Here is a 19,205-nt window from a genome sequence, read left to right as displayed (position 1 = left end):
CAAGGCCATGGGTTTAATGCTGCAGTTATTTCACATGTTCATGGCCATCTCTGTTCTACTCTGCTATAGGATGGATACCCATGCAACTGTGAGAGACACACTGAGCTGAGGCATATCACTCCTCAGAGCGAGAGAAAAGCTTCTAGAAAGCTTTGAGGCCCTGAATCTTCAATCTCATAGCCCCTTGATAAAGCTCAAAGCAGATGGCAATGGCATGAAATTCGAAAGACAATTTATTTTGAATAGTAAAAATGGGTGTTTGCAGTTAAGCGCAACTATGGAAACAAAAGCATAAAGCCTGAGACAAAACTGTAGCAAAATTCTGAGGTATTAGTAGGCATTATTTATAAGCATCCAGCATCATCTTGTGTTCTGCATATATGCAGGGACACAGTCCCCAAGAGCACAGGAAGGGAAGGGAAGAGCAGGGAAGGGAAGAGTGCAGCAAAGACCTGTAGACAGATCCATCTACCTATGTAACAGTGTCACTGAGTACCATCCTTAAGTGTATGATCTTGATCAAAGTCTAGGTGGCATAACTACAGGATATAGCCACTTTAACCACCACTAGATGCAAAGATATCCAAACACCTCAGCAAGAATATTCATAGTCTCTAGTTAACAACATGAGAAATCAGAAAAGATGTATTATGCTTAGTTACTGTCTCATTTTGTTAACAAGAGATAATTGAAAAAATATATGCTGAAGTGATTGCTTAATCATCACATCATATGAAAAAAAAAAAATCACCGTGATCAAATAGTTATTTACTATTTGCAACACACAGAGCACATTACTTGTTTGGGCTGAATCTCACCCAGACTGAACAGACAGCCTTTGTACAAGGAAGGTTTACAGAGGAAGGAAGATCAAGGCTGTGTCCCAGCAACCTTTGGATTAATTTTAGGAATCAAGAATACTTCCTGCTGCTCCATCACATTCCATTTGAGAATTATTCTTGTCCCATTGCTGTGCATCCTGAGGAACCTCTAACGCCTGAGTCAGCGCTTCCCCTTGCAGAAATACCCTGACCCTCTCCATTCTCCCTCTACCATCAAGGTAAAGGCCATGAGGGTTCACATGAAAAGCTTGCACGCTCCATGCCTCCAAAACACAGGATTGACAAAAAAGTCCTCTTTCACTTCCATCCCCTAATGACATTCTCTTAATCTAGGTTTTTAGTGAGGAAATGTGTTAGCCAAATGCATAATGAATTATTTGTAAGTAATTTAACCCAAAGAGCTTTGTTCCAAACACATGTAAAGCTCTGCAGATAAAACAAAGCACTCAGGACACAACTTATTTTAGGAATCAGCAATATACTTTAAGCAGAAATCTCAATTTGTAAATACTGCAGTCTGGCCCAGCAGATTTCCCTCCTGATAGACCATGACCACTTCATAATTCTAGGGCAAAACCATGAAGATTAATAAAAAGCAGAAAAAGGATTTTAATCAACACAGCCAGCTGGCCTGTGTTTTGGATTACGTTGTGGAAGGCAAAGTGTAACACTGAACTTGAATGAAAAATGCAAAGCACTGATTACCCCGCAGACTATCTACCAGCTAAATTAACATTAAACTCAAATTTGCAAATCCCATGCTTGTATTACTGTGTTAGGCAATTGTGATATATTTAACATCAACTAGAAATTAAAACATCTGCCTTTAAAATAATGAGTTGTGTTTCAAATCCTGTTCATAAAAGTCATCTTCTGTCTGTTACTAAGAAGATGACCTATTTTAGATCTCATCCTTTAAATGTAAAGTATTGTGATGAGTTCCTTTTCTGGAGGGAGTGAAGCGGGACACAGGACGTCTGGAAAGCAGCTAGTGAGGGATGAGGAAAGGGAGCCTGCTTAAAGCCCAGGAGCAGAAAGATGAAGGCTTTTCCTATACAGCGGCATCCAGCCAAAGGATGGGAGTTACGGTCTGCAGAGGAACAGCTCTGGGTGCCTGGAAGAAGGTGTCTCCTCTGAGACACAGATCCAGAGAGGTGTCAGAGACTGCAGCCTGGCTGCTGCTCCTGGTCAACAGATGTAGACTGCTGGCAGCTGCTGTGGGGTGAAGGGAGAAGGGGGGAAACAAGCTGGCTGGACCCAGGCCAAGGAGCAACAAAAGGCCTGTGTGCCATCACCACATCGCCCTGCCCCGCCAGCCGCCCAGCCTGCAGAGCACCATAGCAACCAGGGTTAAAATTGGGTCAGGATTGCCAGTGCGAAACCTGTTAGGGTTTGCACTGAAAATGTTCGTTCATGTGCTGTTTTGACAGAAAACATGCTAGTTGGTGAAGCTGAAGAGGGGAGAGGAGACTGTGTTTATGTAGAAAGCAGCGAGCGAAGTGCTGTGAGTGCTTGAATTTTTCTTTTTTTTAACCTACACTGTACCTGGACAAGATGCATTAGGACTAACTAGTGCCATAGCATGTCTTGAACCCTACTGAGGTTCCAGGCAGCACCCACAGTGCCCTGGATACATCAGCCAGACTGCTGATACCTGCTACTGACCACCTGCTGGCACTCCCCAAGGCTTAGAAGGAGGTGAAGCAAGTCAGTGGATCTGTCATATGTGATCTTGGACTGGGACATGCTTATGCCTTGGTCTTTCCTTAGAAAGCACTGTTCTTTCAGCTAAACAATTTTAAGAGCATGGGCCATAGCCAGCAGCTGCCGCTCCAGGTATTATGTGATGGTTTGCAGATGTTAATTCAGTCCATATTAGAAGGGTTTAACAAATACTGTACATGCATAAGAGCAGGGCAGGAGTGTGGAAGTGTAACAGTGAAAACTGTTTCTTCCAAATACTTGATCACCACTGTCCAGAAAAAAAAAAAATCATTCATGTTTTTCTGGAGAAACATTTTTGTAGCCTAACAAGGACTTTGAGTTAACATGCCAAGATAAAAGAATTCAAACTGAAAAGCTAAATCTAGACTTATACACTCCTCACTGGGCCAGCTGCACTGTTCAATGGGATCCAGCAGTGTTACCCATGCATTTTCAAAGCTGCCTGCCTCAGCTTCTCTGTGAGGTCCCTGCTAAGAACGTGCCCAGGGGTTCAAGAAGGCCAATGGCATCCTGGCTTGTATCAGAAATAATGTGGTCAATGGCACCAGGGAAGTGATTGTCCCTCTGAAATCGACACTGGTGAGGCTGCATCTTGAGTCCTGTGTTCAGTTTTTGGGCCCTCACTAAAAGAAAGCGGCTGAGGTGCTGAAGCATGTCCAGAGAAGGCCAACAGAGCTGGGAAAGGGTCTGGAGCATAAGTCATGTGAGGAGTGGCTGAGGGAGCTGGGGGTGTTTAACCTGGAGAAGGGAGGCTGAGGGGGGACCTTATCACTCTTTACAGCTACCTGAAAGGAGGTTGTAGCCAGGTGGGGATTGGGCTCTTCTCCCAGGCAACTAAGAATAGGACAAGAGCTGTACCAGGGAGGGTTCAGGTTGCACATGAGGAAGAATTTCTTCATAGAAAAGATGGGTAAGCATTGGAATGGGTTGCCCAGGGAGGTGGTGGAGTCACCAGTCCTGGAAGTGTCCAAGACAAGGTGGTATTCTGTCAAAGGTTGGACTCTGCGATCTCAGAGGTCTTTTCCAACCTAAACAGTTCTGCAATCGTGATTTTTCAAAAGTACTGAGCACACTGTTTTACTAAAACAGGACCTCTTTGGTTAGTCCCAAACATATATAATCCTGAAATATCTGAGTCACAATATCATTGTGTCTGATACCTTTACCCTTATAACACTGGCCCATTTCCAGAGCCTCTTCTCCTTCATGAAGTATAACAATTAGTGAAGTTTTATTAGTGAGCAAGGGAGGCATGAAGGCTTCATCAGTGGCCCCAGGTCTACAGAGGAGCGAGAGTGCATGCCAGCCTCCTTGTGTCACAGATGTTATCCAAAGCTCTGGATCTACAAATTAAAACTTCCCAAACATCCTGTTTCAAAAAGCACCATCTTCCCTAAGAAATCTGAGAGACAATAATCAAGATTCTTTTGTCTGGAATGAACTAAATCCTGGGTTTAAACATAACATAAAATTTACAAGGTGATATGATTATCATCCCTGTTCTGCTTACTAATATTTTTTAAGGTGTTGACCAGTTAGAATCAGTTTTGATAGAGGCTCAGTCTTACTACGTTTTTACAAGATCCAAGAAAATCTGAAGCCAAAAAGTGAAAAAGTCCAAAACTAGTGCCCACAGAAAGAAACAGACAGGAACAATTTAATATTTCCAAAGGCAGGTAGGAAATCCCCGTGTGAGTGAGCAGCCAGCTATTCCCCATCAGTATGAGAACAGCTCAAATTAGAGCCTGTCCTGCCTTTTGCATTGTCCAACAGGTAGGGAACATGAGAGGGAGCAAACATGTTGTGGATGAGCAATCCACAAAAGCCAGCAGAGCAGCTGGGACTTTTGCAGTGGCAGACTGTAAGGACACAAATCTGAAGAAAGTTGTTCATCTGTAGCACAGTTTAGCTGCGACATTAATAGAATTATTCCAGGATGAAGGTAAGATCAGTAAATGATTCCTATTATGAGTTTCCATGTGTTCAGTGTTTCCAAGTGTGCTATAAAAGCACGTCTTCATATAAAGCAACACATATAAAGGTTTTACAGCACTGCAGTTTATAAATTAAGATTAATTGTGTGTATCATGAAACTAGTTTCTATACCTACAATGAACTGGCTTATTTTAAACACACTGCAGCACTCAGATCATCAGAAAGAGTAAACCTGACATAAATCAGGTTTTCATTTTGCAGCTGAATTGACTCAGGTTCTATGCAACAGGTTTGTAACTTAAGAAGTCAGTGACTCCTGACTGAGCAACTTCTTGCCCTGTGAGCAGAACAGCAATAGCAAATCTTAACGAAAGTATTTTTCTGATTCTATAAAGCAAGCTAAAATCCTAGAAAAATGTAGATAAGCAGGACTTAATCTAAAGCTCACCTCCAGATCTTGCTTCAGACCTGTGCTGGGCAGAACTCCAAATTCAGCTTTGGGATTGCTAACTTCTCAAGGTGGGCTCACATCATCTCACCAGACAGCCTCCTCACTTCCTACGAGGCTTCTTCTGAACTAGAGTCATTTGAACTGAGCTGCAGTCAGAGACCAAAATGCCTATTTGCTCACAGCTGTCTGCAGCTTCAGCTGGGGCTGTGCCCGAAGGCTATTGGCAATTCCTGATGCAGATTCACACCTCAGACCACTTGTTCTGCTCTTCTGCCTTGTCCTTGGTTTTCATGGGGTGACCATGCAAGATTTTCAGCCTTTAGAGCCTCCTTGCTTAGCGCACTAGGCTTTGAAGTGATCTCAGGCTCTTACTTTAAATGGCGCTCCCACCTCTAGATCAAACTTAGTGAAAGTAAGGTGAGATAATTTGTGTTACAGTCAAGTAAAAATATGAATTGCCACATTCTTGGTGTGTGCAGCATGGTTTGAGACCCAGATCACATGGTACCAGATTGCCCTGTTCTATCCTTGCCTTTGCATCCTGCAATTTACAGCTGTGTCTGTCACACAGATTGGAATTTTGCTGTGCCTCAGCTCCCTCTCAAGTTAAGCAGAAATATTCCAATGATGGATGTCTGAAGGTCTGTTATGATTCATCCACATTGTGGTAAAAACAGATAAGGGAATTTTCTGTTCCAAATAGAATGTACATAAACCATCGATAATTCATTATTCAGTATCACAAAAATTGTTTCAAACTGTACTGATCGCTATTAAAAAATGCTGTAACTTTATCACTGAGAATAGAGAAATGAAAAAAAAAAAAAGCCCTAATTGTCATGCTCGAACTTTTCAGAACCTTTTTACTTGGAAAAGTCAATCCATACTTCCTTTGGTTGTACAGGTCAGATGGGAGCCCCTGGTGGTCTAGTGGTTAAGGACGCGGTGCTGTCACCGCAGAGACGCAGGTTCGATTCCCGGTCAGGGCCCCTTCCCGGGCAGATGGAGCTCGTTAGCCCATAAGGCAATCCATCTACGTCCTGAGGACCTCGCTGCCACCGTCCAAGCTTGTTTGGCCCCGGCAGATGAACCTCAGGATTAAAGGGTGGGCTCAGTTCCGCGCACACTGTGTCTCACCTAAAAAAATCCAATGCGCAGACTGGAAGGTGGAAAGACCTTCCCCGGTTCTTCGTTCGCGAAGACTGGCCATTAACAGGACAGAAAATACCATGTTTTCCCCATGGTATTCTTGTACAGTAGTTCTGGTTCAATGTCATACAAGGGAGGACTGCACAAGGCCAAGAATGTCACCAGTCCAGTGCTGTCAAGATGAGTTTCACTTCCCCAAAAGTAGTAAAGTGAAGTCTGGGCAGATACAGGAGAGAGAATCATTCCTGGAGCTTCTGTAATTCCACTCCAAAATGGACAGAAATCACCACAAGCTTTTTAACAAAGAAAACAGTTGCTATCCCATGTGCATCTCACTCCAAACTCTAATTGCAGAAAGCTTGTTGATGACAGGAAGCACTTGGAGCTTATATTCTCCTGGTGCAGTGCTCTGTGCCACTGGGAAGAGTATTACAACCCAGAACAGTGATGAAAACGAGGTGGATCTAAAAAGGTACAATTTTTTTCAAAAGGCACACGCATTATCACCTGTGAGCAGTTGACTCTTCTGACAAGAATGGACCACAAAAAACCTAAAGGCACAAACTTTTGGTGATTTTGGATCCAGATTTCCAAGTCCAGTTAGTCTCTGGGATATTACAGAACATGTGGTTTACCCCATAAAGACCTCCAAGGAAAAAAAAGTAAAACCAAAAAACACACACAAATCTCATGTGTTTAAGATCAAACTAGTGAGCCATTTAAGGAAAAAAAAGCCAGACATCGCAATTACTGAAGCACATACCTCTAAAAAAAAAAAAAAAAAAATCAGTGAGAAGGATTTCCTTAAAGGAAATCCCAAAATAGTGACAAAAGAAATGCCAAAGGCAGGCACAAAAACAAATTAAACTCTCCCATCATACTGTCAGGCAATAAATATACAAATAAGACACATTGGTGTTTACAAAGACTTTTTTAGACATGAATTTTTCTTCCTAATGTTTCCCTTTCACTGCTAAATAATTTCATTCAAAAAACAGTTGTTCAAATGTAACTTTTACATTATAAATCTTTAAAAGTCTACAGTCTCTCCATTATATTTACTTTCTCTAATCTATACAAAATGATTGATCTAAACATACCCCACAACACTATTTATACTGTACTTGATATGTGACCAACACGTCTGTCCTTGAACAGGCAGCAGTCCCAAGCATTGAGGCCATGCTGCTGAGAACTCAGCTGCGCTGGGCAGGGCACGTCTCCAGGATGCAGGATCATCGCCTCCCCAAGATCGTGCTTTATGGGGAACTTGCCACTGGCTGCCGCAAGAGAGGAGGCCCGAAGAGGAGATACAAGGACTGCCTGAAACAGTCCCTCAGCCTTGGCAATATTGACCACAACCATTGGTCTACTCTGGCCTCCAATCGGGAGGCCTGGAGACACACCATCTATAACGCTGCTGCTGCTTTTGAGAACGCACGCAGGATCACTCTCGAGGAGAAAAGACAACGCAGAAAGAATCACGTCTTGTCGATATCACCTGGAGAGTCTTTCTGCTGTGCCTTCTGCAACCGGACTTGTCTATCTCGCATTGGCCTTTTTAGCCATCAGCGTGCTTGTAGCAAGCGTGGGTAGAGCCCCTCTCAAATCTTCGTTCGCGAAGCCCAGCCATGATTACATCTGATTTCCTTTTGAGCAACCAATGTGAAATTTAATTCAAATAGCTTTTCCTTACAAATGTGTTTCCTAAATATAAACAGGAAGTTTTTTCCCATGCAAGCATATATCCATATGCAACTCAGAAAACTCTGCAGACAAGACATTATTCTTCTCAAAATTTCTCTGATCACACTAACACAAATCACAAACAACAAGGAAAAAAACCCCTGAATTTAAGAGTAAATAGTTCATTCCTGCTGTGCAGTTTCAGAGGGAAAAAAATGCAGCTGAAACAGCTGAAACATACCTCACTCAAACAGCAGTAGCATCGTTAAATCACACAACTGTGACAGTAATGATGGGTCTGCTTTCTGAAATAGGAACACACAGACCAGTGAATTGACCTGTTGTTCCCTAACTTACAACACTTATTTCGAGGGCACTTGCACAGTGTTACGTTTCTCTTTTAGAGTTCTGTTTGGTTTTGGTTTTGTTAGTGAAAAAGAAATAGATTTATATATATATATATAAAAGGACAGCTACTAAAAGAAGGCATATGCCTGTAGGACAGAAGCAGTCTCCTGACTGCAACCAGCATTTTATCATCTTCCCATCTTGTGACAACTGGAGTGTATTCCAGTTGAGCAGAACTCCTACCCATTTGTTCTTGTGAGCTATATGTCTGCTACATGTACAATATCATATAACTTCACTGTGATCAACAGGATTATTTTATTTATACATCATGTACTCCATTGCCTCGTATCCTTTTAGACACTGGAAATGCAGAGTTGTGGTTGTTGCCAAACACTTTATTTTACTATTTTTTTTTATTATTATTATTATTTAAAAGTGAAAGAAACAAGAAAATGCCATACAACTCAGCAAGAGGTTTAAAAAAATATCCAGGGTCATTCACAAGTCTCTTTTTCACATCAAGAGTTTCCTCATCTTCTCCCCAAAGAACAGAACGTTTGGAAACATTTCAGTTACACTGCCGATAAAAGTAGAAGTAGTAATCAGTAAAAAATATTCCAGCAAAATAAGGATCTGTCGAGCAGCCAGCAAAACCCTGCAGAAGAAGAATGAAGGAGATTCGTATAAGATATTCTTTCTGTTCAAATGCTATTGGTCTTTTGCTGTGTTGCCATTTGAAAAGTCTTACCGGTACAGCGACACGGAAATAGTACGCGCTGTCATAAAACTTAGCTACAGGGAGAGTCCAAATATGCTGACGCCCCTAGAAGGTAAATAAGAGAGATTAGATAACCTTATTTCCTGTGAAACTAGAGAGAAGGTTAGGCTCTGGAAACATTTCATCGACAAATGCAGTGCAAAGTAATTACGTTAACAAGCCTTGGTAGCTATAGTCGGGTTACTTAAAGAGCAAGTGCTGACTTCAAACCCTGCAAATGTGGGTTTGCTCTGAGCAGCTCTGCACAGGAACTGACAGGTATTTGACTCCCACTGACACTCAGCTGGCTCTAAATAACTGAACTCTCTCATTTGTTTTCTAAGCTAATTCCAAAATAAATAGGGATTGTTCCCGATTTGCCAGGTGGCCTGAGAGCTTCAAGCTGTAATAGCAGAAAATGGCAGTTCTGCTGATATTGGAATAGAAACTTTAGTAGTCTTCAGAAAAGGAAAGGTCCTCTATAAATTCTAAAGATATGAGTAGTGTCTTCACTCAGTATTTCAAAAACAGATACAGGCAAGGTTTCATGCTATTATGCATTACAAGGTTCTGCCATGTACAAATTAAACAATATATTTTGTATCTGAAATGTTTATGATACACCGAATAAAACAAAATTCAATCCTCAGCTCTCCTTAATGTAATGATCCATGGTAACTTCTATTTCATCAGTTTCTAGTGTCTCAACTGCTTCATCTTTCTCTCCTCCCTTCACTTTCTGACACATCCTCTCTGCTGAAGATATGTTCACATGATAAAACTTACATAAGACTGCTGAGTCCAAATTATTGTTGTCCTGCCTTTTGGTAGGGAATAAGCCTTCCAATCCCTACAAAAACCCTCTTGAAAGAAAGCTCTTCAACTAGGCAGCATTTTTAGTCTGAGTCACACCAAATCTGAATGCACCAACTGCTGGAGGTTGGTTAGCTTTAGTCTTTTGAAGTGGCTTTCAGGTTGACACAAGAAATCTCTTTGACCAGTTTTGTCACTAAGCTTCAAGGACATTAATGCATGGCAAAACCCTCTATGTCTGACTTAATTGCAGTTGGAATTACAGCAAACTTGGTCAAAACTTGGAAAATTTTGGTTTTCTGATGGCTTTGCTGCAGTTTCAGAGAAGCCTGTAACTTTTTGCAAGGGTATTTGCAAAGCTGATCAGAAAGCCAGCTTAAGATTGGAGGTATCTCAACTGCTGTAATTTGACAAAGCACCAAAAAAACATTTAAAACCAAATAAGAATATATTATGTATGGCAACAGAGCAGAAATCTAACAAAGATTCAGAAATTACTTCCAAATTCAGGGATGTTTCTCTTACAATGTGTTCAGAACTTAAATTATCCTTGCTTATGCCTTTCCTACTGTTTTAGCCAGAATAAACATTTCCAAGCAAACACTGACAAACGGGGACCTTGAAAGAGTCTTATATTTCCAGGGAATTTGAAGAGAGTTTAAAGCCTTCATCAATTTACTGGAGATGCTCAAAAGTTTGCAAGAGCTGGTCACTACATTTTTTTTTTTTTTTTTTACTGGTAAAAGCTAACACGTTTTAACAGCCCTTATTCCCATTGAAACAATCCAGAGAATAACACGTAAACAACTCTTGCTTTTAAAATGAAGAGTTTTCCCTAGAGGGATTTATTGGTAAACTCCTGTTCACACAGAAATAGAGGGGAATACTACCATTGTTTCCAGTAAATTGAAGACTTTAAAAGTGGGATTTTCATTACCCATAAGATAATAACAGAAACCTAAATCAGATGAGAGTTTGGAGGACTCTGTCTCTCAAAGTCCTGAGTGATGCTATTCCCATTTTTTTAATATCTCCGGAGTTATAACAAGTTATGGTGGTCACTTAGGCTGAAGGAGACTCAAAACTGTCCTTCCAGAAAAATGCTGGATAGATTTTTATAAAAGTCAGCAGAAAAATTACTCTGACAAAAAGATTTCATGTCATTATGGCCATGCCAGAGCCAGCTATGACTGGCAGACTCTAAGTTCCACTAGATAGCTACTACCTTAGCCAAGACCAGAATTTTGCAGCCATTAATTTTATAGCAATGATCCCCACCAGCCAGAGTATTGCTGCAGAAATCATACCTGTGTGGTTTCTAGGAAATCCTTCCTAGTGTTTTGGCTTGAAGAATAATGGGAGCAATAATTTCCAAATGTGACTTTGCAGAGAAATATAATTAATGGCTCTGTGGTGCTTCAAGAAACAGAGAAAAATAAGGATAAAAATTATTTTATTAAAAATAAAATCAGTTTCCCCCAAACCACAAACCAATATTCAAAATATATTTATACTCAGTGAAACTTTGAGTATGATGTATTAATCCCTATATGGGAGAGCTGTACTATCAGTTTATAATGGCATAAATTTAAAAGACAAATCTTCACCAGCTGTAGAAAAAAAGCAGACACTTAGGAGTACTGTTATATTTCCTCTTATCTGAAAAAGGCAGATGTTTGCAAGGATAACATTCAAGATCAAAAGACTGGACAAGCCATTTCTTAGAGAGACAGAAGTCATGAAGGAAGCGTCATCAAGGAGACTGCTTGGCGGCTGTTCTGGCTACCACTGGCTTTTCTCAGAGAACTCCGAAAGAAAGGACTTGTTACTTCTGGGAGAATCCAGTGGAAGTAGGCTTTTGAGGAGAAAATACCTGCTGAGATGATTAAGTCTGCTACTTATTTCTGCTGTAAGTCACAATTTTATATGTTACCACAAGTTCCTACACAAGAATCCCCATTTACAGGGCTTGGCACTCTGGAGGTGTTTATGTATGTGCCTAATAATATTTCTCTACACTAAAAAAATCAAATCCCTAGGCCAAAGGCCACAATATATGCATACGTGTCTGCTCAAATGATTATTAGGAAAAAACTTAGGAAAGACTTCTGGATTTTAATATCTGTAACAATGGGTGAAATTGTCATTGGGCTGAGAATGGTATTGGGCCTATGCTACAGCAAGGGATCTACTCAAACATCTACATTACGAACTCAGTTGTGCATAGATTTATCCCACTCCTCTGAAAAGACAAATTTGTGTCACAACAGACATCAGGTAAGAATTTCTATCAAATAAGGAACGAATGTTGCTTTTTGTGTGTGTTCTCTTTAATTGTACTTACTTTATTTCCAGTGAGATTTCTACATCCATGGGTGTGTATTTGTTAACAGGAATAACAAAGCTGTAATTTCCGGAGCTAAAAAAAGTTGCATTAATACACTTAGGATTTGCATTTAAACAGAAAACAGTACAAAAAGGTAGCAAAGATTCTTGCATGCTAGACTAAGCAACTGTGAGCAGGAGCCAGCAAAGTAACCATGCCACATTAATGGTATTTTATTCCACCATAGCGTAATAAAACAATTTACCTACCTGCACTGGAGATTTTTACTGCAATAGCGATTGTCAATGCTTTGCTGAGTTTCCAAAATCTGTATGGAACTGATTGTTGTATCAATCCCTAAAAATTATTAACAATAATGGTTTATTCTTGATTATTTCAATAAGCAGTTTCAAGAAATCTTAGATAGGAGCATAATAAAACTGCAGTTAACACAGTAGCATCCACCCTCTTGATTGCCACTACAGGACTTGCTGAAGGTCTAAATTAGAGCTCACTTAAAAGCCTCCGATTGATTACCTTCATTCTGTCATTATAGGGGAGATAAGATCCTTCTTCAGTTTGCAAGGACAAATATCCTGGGAACCTAAGATTGTACCATTTTCTTTTGGGCAGATATTGAAGGCAATTTTGATGGCAGCCCAAGTAGAACACAAATGTGTCAATATTCATTTTAATGTACTAGAACCTATGCTCGTGAAAGTAATCATTACTTTGAAAAACATTATCTTTGTTGAGAGAAATAATATGGAAGGCAAAAAAACTTGTTTCTACTCCTATGTGCAAGAAGATTACCCAACTTTAATGAATATTATAATTGCTTCACAAAATATTGCCTTGAACTTGCAAGAACTTTTGTTTTTGCAAGAGTTTTGTAATATTCTACATATAGGTGCAGAGTATAGCCACAATGACACTGTTTTTCGCCAAGGTAGATTAGCCCTGCAGAGGGTTAGGCAGCAAGAATCAATGTTCTTGCTAACACAGGAGCACAGCTTCTGCTTTCACACCTGGCCTAGGAATCGCTGCACTGAGCTGCATCCTGAAGGGCTTATTTCTTCTGAATACATCTATGGCATCCCATCGGTGAAGGTCCATAGTTAAACATGCAGCATCTCAGATTCCTCAACCAGCCCATTTCAGTCTGAACTTCAGAGGGCCCTTAAACAGAAGGGGCTGAACAGGTTTTATCCCTTTGAGTGGAACTAGGCTAACATGCCAACGGTTTGGGGAAGGCCCAGGTGTGGAGGGAGTGTGGGAGTTATCAGCAGATTGCTGCACTCCAACTGTTGCCTATAGCATCAAGCTGCTGGTATTTTAAATCACAGAATTATAGAAAATCCTGAGCAGGAATGGACCCACAAGAATCACAGAGTCCAACTCTAAGCCCTGCACAGGGCACCATGTGTTGTCTGTGAGTGCTGTCCAAAGTCTTCTTGAACTCTGTCAGCCTTGGTGTCATGACCACTTCTCTGGGGAGCCTGTTCCAGTGCCCTGGTGGCACCCTCTGGGTGAAGAACCTTTTCCTAGTATCCAGCCTAAACCTCTCCTGACACAGCTTCATGCTATTCCCATAAGTTCTATTCTGGTCACCAGAGCAAAGAGATCAGTGCCTGCCCCTTCACTTCCTGGCATGAGGAAGCTGTAGACCACTAGGAGGTCTCCCCTCAGGATCCTCTTCTCTAGGCTGAACAAACAAAGTGACCTCGGCTGCTCCTTGTAAGTCTTCCTCTCCAGACCCTTCACCAAGTCTTGCAATGTGGTGCAGAAAACACAAGGACCAGGTTTGGCAGGGCCAAGCCTGCTTTTCACATTACACACTGCTTTTGTGTTTCTGCCCTCTGTTCTACAGCCATCATTCCCTACTTTGCAGACAAACTTGATGATTATAGGCTGGCCTATTCTCTGATTATAAAACATTTGTGTGGTATTATATACCGAACTTCCAGCATGCAAATATCCACACATAAGCTTAAGTGACAAAGGGAAATTGAACACGTTCATCTCAAAGAACTAGCACAGAATAATGTTCCCCTATGACACACCATCCCATTACAACATGTATTATAGTGATGCCTCGGAGGACTTTTTCTGAGGTGTGTACCCATGTAAAAAAAAAATCAGAAGGGGAATTATTTTTCCCAGATCATCCCACTGGGACACACCCAGGCAACAAGCAGAACTTGTGTTCTATTCCTCACGTGGCCCTGGGTAGCAACCTGCTTTAAGTGCATGCTAGAGTATAGATGTTTTCTTATCCAAATATTCCCTAATCTTTAATCAAATATTTATTAAAAATCCCAATCCTTAAAATAGAGGATCCACACAAATAGAAAAGACATAAGGCATAGCCCTCATCATACTGAACGAATGCCAGAGCACGCTGTTATAACATATGTAATTAGCAGATACTCATTTTTACATAAAAGAATCAATATTTTCAGCCCAGACTGGCACTGACAGCAGTGCAGAGTCACTAAAAGAGGAGCCTGAAATGAAGCCAAAAGTCTTGTGTCTAGGAACTTCATCTCCTCTGAGGAAGGGAGTGTCAGGATCCTAAGGCAGAGGCAGGCCCTTTCAGCAGCTGACACTTTAATCCCTTAGGTGAGATGATCCAAACCCCAAACACTTCCTTTACACTGTGTCATGCATTTCATGCACACAAATATCACACTCATATCCTTAAGCATTTTGCTGTTAAAGGGTTAGCACAGTTGTAATTTGTAACTTTTTAGCCCCTGTCAAAGAAATTTCACTTGTCATTTTATTGTGTCTGAAGCCAAGCCTACCCCCTAGAGAGGTTAGTCTCAATGTCTATAAAAACCAAATGAAAATGTAAGAATAAACTGAAAATTACAGTGAATCACAGGTTTCCTGTGGCTCACAGGGAATAGATTCCCAAGTGCTAATTCTCTATAATGATCAGTTATAAATAAAGCTCCTCTAAATTCCAGAAGCAGAATTTCAGGCCTAAAAGTAGTTCTTGAAAGTTATACAAGTATACATTTTTACCGTATTTACTTTAAATATAGGACTTACAGTCATTTCCAAGATCAGGTCTTCTGCTGGGTTTTTTGACTGGATCTCTTTTAGGTAGTATGTCATTTTTGTTTCCTGTGAAAGGATGTATGTACAAGCATCTCCCGAATTAGCCTTGCATAGTTGTAACAGCAAAGTACGAATACAACACTAGAAGATGTTTTGTTAATTATCTCTTGGATAAAGGCATGCATAACCATAAGAAAAATCTTTAAAATACCAAGCCCTCCTATTCAGAAGATATACACAGTCAAAACAAGTTTGCAGATAACAAGAAATGAGCTTTTGAAATCTACAAGATACCTAAAACATTTCCAAAACATAGCCTAATAGAAAAGATTTCATCACACACACAGAACATCACCAATTTTTATAACAGAGAGACAAAGTGAAAGTCAACGTGCAGTCAGGTACTTCAGCACAAATGTGATCATAAAGCCACATCTTTCTTATTAATAAGAAAATTGCATTAGTAATAACAGGCATCTGGCATGCAAACATGAACTGGTAAAACAATTGGTAGAACAACTAAGGTTTTTGAAAGAGATGTTAAGAGACTGAGAACTGACCCAGTACTTCAGAGAGAACACGCCTAAACAAATTAAATAAACTGATAAACAGCTCTGACAACACAATCACCACATTCATTGATGTCATCTCTGTAACTTCAAACATTAAACTAGTCCGGGTAATATAAGCTGATGATTTTTTTTTTAATTGTTATTCTATTAATTTTCTCAAAACTTCTCTACAAAAGTGAGCTTTAAAGGTCTTTTGAATAATCATCACAAAGTACAACCTGGGGAAAGCAAAATGCCCTTCAAGCCCATGGAAATGCTTTAATGCTATTCCTATGCTTTTAATCAAACTGCCAGTCAGGAATCTGTTCAGAGACATGTAACCAATAACATGGCACTGGGAAATGTTGATCTTGCCTAAACTAACATGTTTCGTCAAAAACCATTTCTCAAATACCAAAATACTCCATTCTCATGTTTTCCAAAAGAAACATTCTGATTGCACAATGGCTGTTTAGAACAGAAATGACTGTTTCATTATATAAAAGTTTATTTTACAGAAGGAAGGATCAAAATGCATTATTACTGAGACCGAAACAAGATAGCTGGATTGGCCTTACTGTTTTCTTATTCATGCCAGATTTGGTTTCCATTTCAGTACTGGGAAATAAGAAAATCCAGACTTTTCTCATGCTATAGCTGACCAAAAGCATGGAAAAATATTAACAACTGGAATCCAAGGGCCCAGAACCGATGTAATACAAAATCATGTTTGGGATTTTAAGCTGTTTTGTGTCTTGTTATAAATCTGTCATACTGGTGCCAGTTATTCCTTGAATCCATTTTCTATTTACCAGCTCATCATATGGATCTACTAGTTCTGCCAGTTTTGGTGGTTACTGCTGCATTTAGTAGTTGTCTGCTGTCCCATTTCATTATACTGTTCCACACAGTTGGAAAAATAGCTACTGAACAACCACTTTTACATGTACAGTCAATCTTGAGGTAGATCTGGGAAAAGCCTGTTCATTCTCTCATTCCTCCCCCATTTTTCTTCTGATTTCTCTTAATAGTCTAGATATGCTAGCAATGCATTAAACGCTGTCATTTTGCACTTTCATTAACAGAGAACTACTCTGTAGGAAAAGCTATATCCCTAGTAAAGGTAAAAGATTGCTCCCTCTAGATAAAAATATTTCAGCCATGCAAGTGTTGGTGGGAATATTTATTAAATACTCTGAATTACTAAACACTTAAAACTGTCATTTTTTTGCAGATGATGGAAGGAAGCATTTAAGCGGGCAGCAGAATGTTGAACAAAAATCAGGATAAAGACAGATTTACTTCACTAAGATTTCAACTATATAAACTGAGTCAGTAACCAGTATAGAACTTTATTTTGACTTGGGTTTTTACTCATCAAAAAATTACCATTTCATTGTCCTTTAAGCTGAAGCAATCTAAATCTGGAGGGTAAGGTGCCAACTAAGAACACCAAAAACCACCAAAAGGCACCACAGCAGCCTCCAATAAATTGTGGTAAACTTCCACTCTTTCACATAAAGTAACTCTGAGGGCTTTCTCAAAGACCCATGTGGGATGTAAAAATTCAATTCAATAACAGATATAAAAGTAAAAGCATCCAAGAATGTACTTATCTTCAGATAAATTTAGGATAAACTCATCTGATAAACGTGGTATCCATTTTTCTTTCCCCTCAAACACTTCCTGCTTTTAATTCAGGTGAATTATAATATTCTTTACTATGAATCTGTTAACTACCATCTGAAGGCAATGAATGCAAATGTATGAGGTTGACCAAACCCTAGAGGAGCCCTCACCAACCTTTAATTGTGATGGGAAAGACACTGGGGAGAAACAACACTGTAAGAGAAGGTAAGGACAGCCCCTGGTTTTTTGGTGACACTTAACTTTAAGGGGAGAGCAATGACTACTAATGGCATAGAAGCAGAGGGCAGAAAAGGCCCAGATGCTCCAGGGTGTTCACACTCCTTAGTTCCACTGAAATCAATGGGAGTTTGAAAGCCTAAATTTTTCAGAGAAACCAGTTAAAACAAATAAAGTGTAGGGGAAAAAGGCCACATTAAGCTAGACTATGTAAAGATATGCTGATTTTTTGTTTAATAAATTTTGTCTTGCTTATGAATGCTTTTGTTTCTACTTGAACTTTCCTAAACAGCCTTCTCCTCAAGAAATCTGAGATGCAAGGGATTAGGAGCTACAATGGATGCACTCAGTAGTAGTCTGCAACCACAGAATTCAGGTATCGCATTGTGGAATAGAAAAAGGTCTGTTAAATATGAACTCCTAAATTAGTATTTAATTCAACTGTAATTTCAAATAGTTCTACCTTTCCACAAATCAGGCAAGTCAGATGCTTCTAAAATATCCAGTGTTTATCTTGCTTATTCCCCGTATTTAACTCCTGGCTTTTTGTGCTGAAAACATTTTCCTTTTCATTTATCTTGGCTGCAGCTACACTAAACAGCTTGTTGGTTTTCCTTCTGTTTGGACTTCATATTGACATTGTTACCTTCCATCTGGGGATACATTCAGCTTCATTAAACTTGTGCAGAACCGAAATCTTTTCAGTAGCTTGTGTACTGTGCTGATTTTTCGCTCTTGGAACCACACTTAATGCTATTTGGAGCATAAGACCTTGAGAAGGTAATGCTTTGTGTTTATTCTTATCTTCTTTTTCCACCTAATACCAAAAGCAATCAGCTGGGGACAGGAGGTTTTCATATTTCATTTTCATCCATCTACAATTCCCTCATTTATAAATGAGATTAATGTCTTTTTGATTAATCAACACTCTTTCAGGCTTCAGAGCAATACAAATCACTCAGGTATGACCTTCTGAAAGCAGTGTACTGAGCTGTATCTGCAACAGGCTTACTGCAGCACTAATCACAAGAATCACAAGGACCACTTACATGCAGCTTGTCTGCAGTATAAAGCATGGCCAGTGGGTGAGTCCCATTGAAACAGCTCCTACTAAGAGTGTCACATCAATTAGTAATGCCAGCTCTGCCCCAAAATCACCTCAGTTTGTCAACTGTGGTGCAAGAATTGTTCCCAAGGCCACGAAAGGAAAAGTATAAATGCTGGTCTGGTAATATTAACACATGCTTCCAGATATTGACAATGTTAAGGACTGGCAAAGAGGAATTCAGATTCCAACAACTTACACATACCTTTATGCATTAACCCTTTCTTTTAAGTATTATAAAAGTATTATAACGACACCTTCTCACACATTACACATACAACATCTGGCAGACAGTAGCTGAAAGAGAATTCAGTCCAGTAAATGTATTTTATTTTACAGAGCTCTGCCTTCAAATAATGCTACTCAAAAACCCTGCATGGACAATCAGATTTTTAATTGTAAGTTTTATGTTTTCAGGTAGTTGAAATTGTGTCTCTGCCCATAGGAAAGATATCATCACACTGTGACACGATTAAGTATTTTTTTTTAACATCTGTTAATTCACTCTCTACTACCCCCAATCTACTCCTGTCCAACTGTAGCCAAAGGTTAATTAAAGGGATTAGTGACTTTCCAGCTCAC

General features: G+C 39.9%; 1 protein-coding gene across 1 annotated transcript in view; it reads right to left on the bottom strand.

Annotated features, from left to right (window-relative positions):
• Positions 1–8,599: 8,599 nt before the first annotated feature.
• The window catches only part of MYRFL (myelin regulatory factor like), a 38,604-nt gene continuing 27,998 nt past the window's right edge, over positions 8,600–19,205 (bottom strand). The window contains exons 20-25 of the mRNA XM_027893297.1: positions 15,093–15,167; positions 12,305–12,392; positions 12,054–12,128; positions 11,017–11,125; positions 8,888–8,962; positions 8,600–8,794 (exon numbers count right to left, since the gene is read on the bottom strand). Of these exons, the coding sequence (XP_027749098.1) occupies positions 8,708–8,794; positions 8,888–8,962; positions 11,017–11,125; positions 12,054–12,128; positions 12,305–12,392; positions 15,093–15,167 (509 nt within the window). The 3' untranslated portion in view covers positions 8,600–8,707. The remainder of the gene's footprint in view (positions 8,795–8,887; positions 8,963–11,016; positions 11,126–12,053; positions 12,129–12,304; positions 12,393–15,092; positions 15,168–19,205) is intronic.

The sequence above is a fragment of the Empidonax traillii genome, unplaced genomic scaffold, assembly GCF_003031625.1.
Source record: "Empidonax traillii isolate 1590-97213 ecotype Southwest subspecies unplaced genomic scaffold, ASM303162v1 scaffold385:size1130455, whole genome shotgun sequence".
NCBI lineage: Eukaryota > Metazoa > Chordata > Aves > Passeriformes > Tyrannidae > Empidonax > Empidonax traillii.
This window is presented reverse-complemented; position numbering and strand designations above follow the sequence as displayed.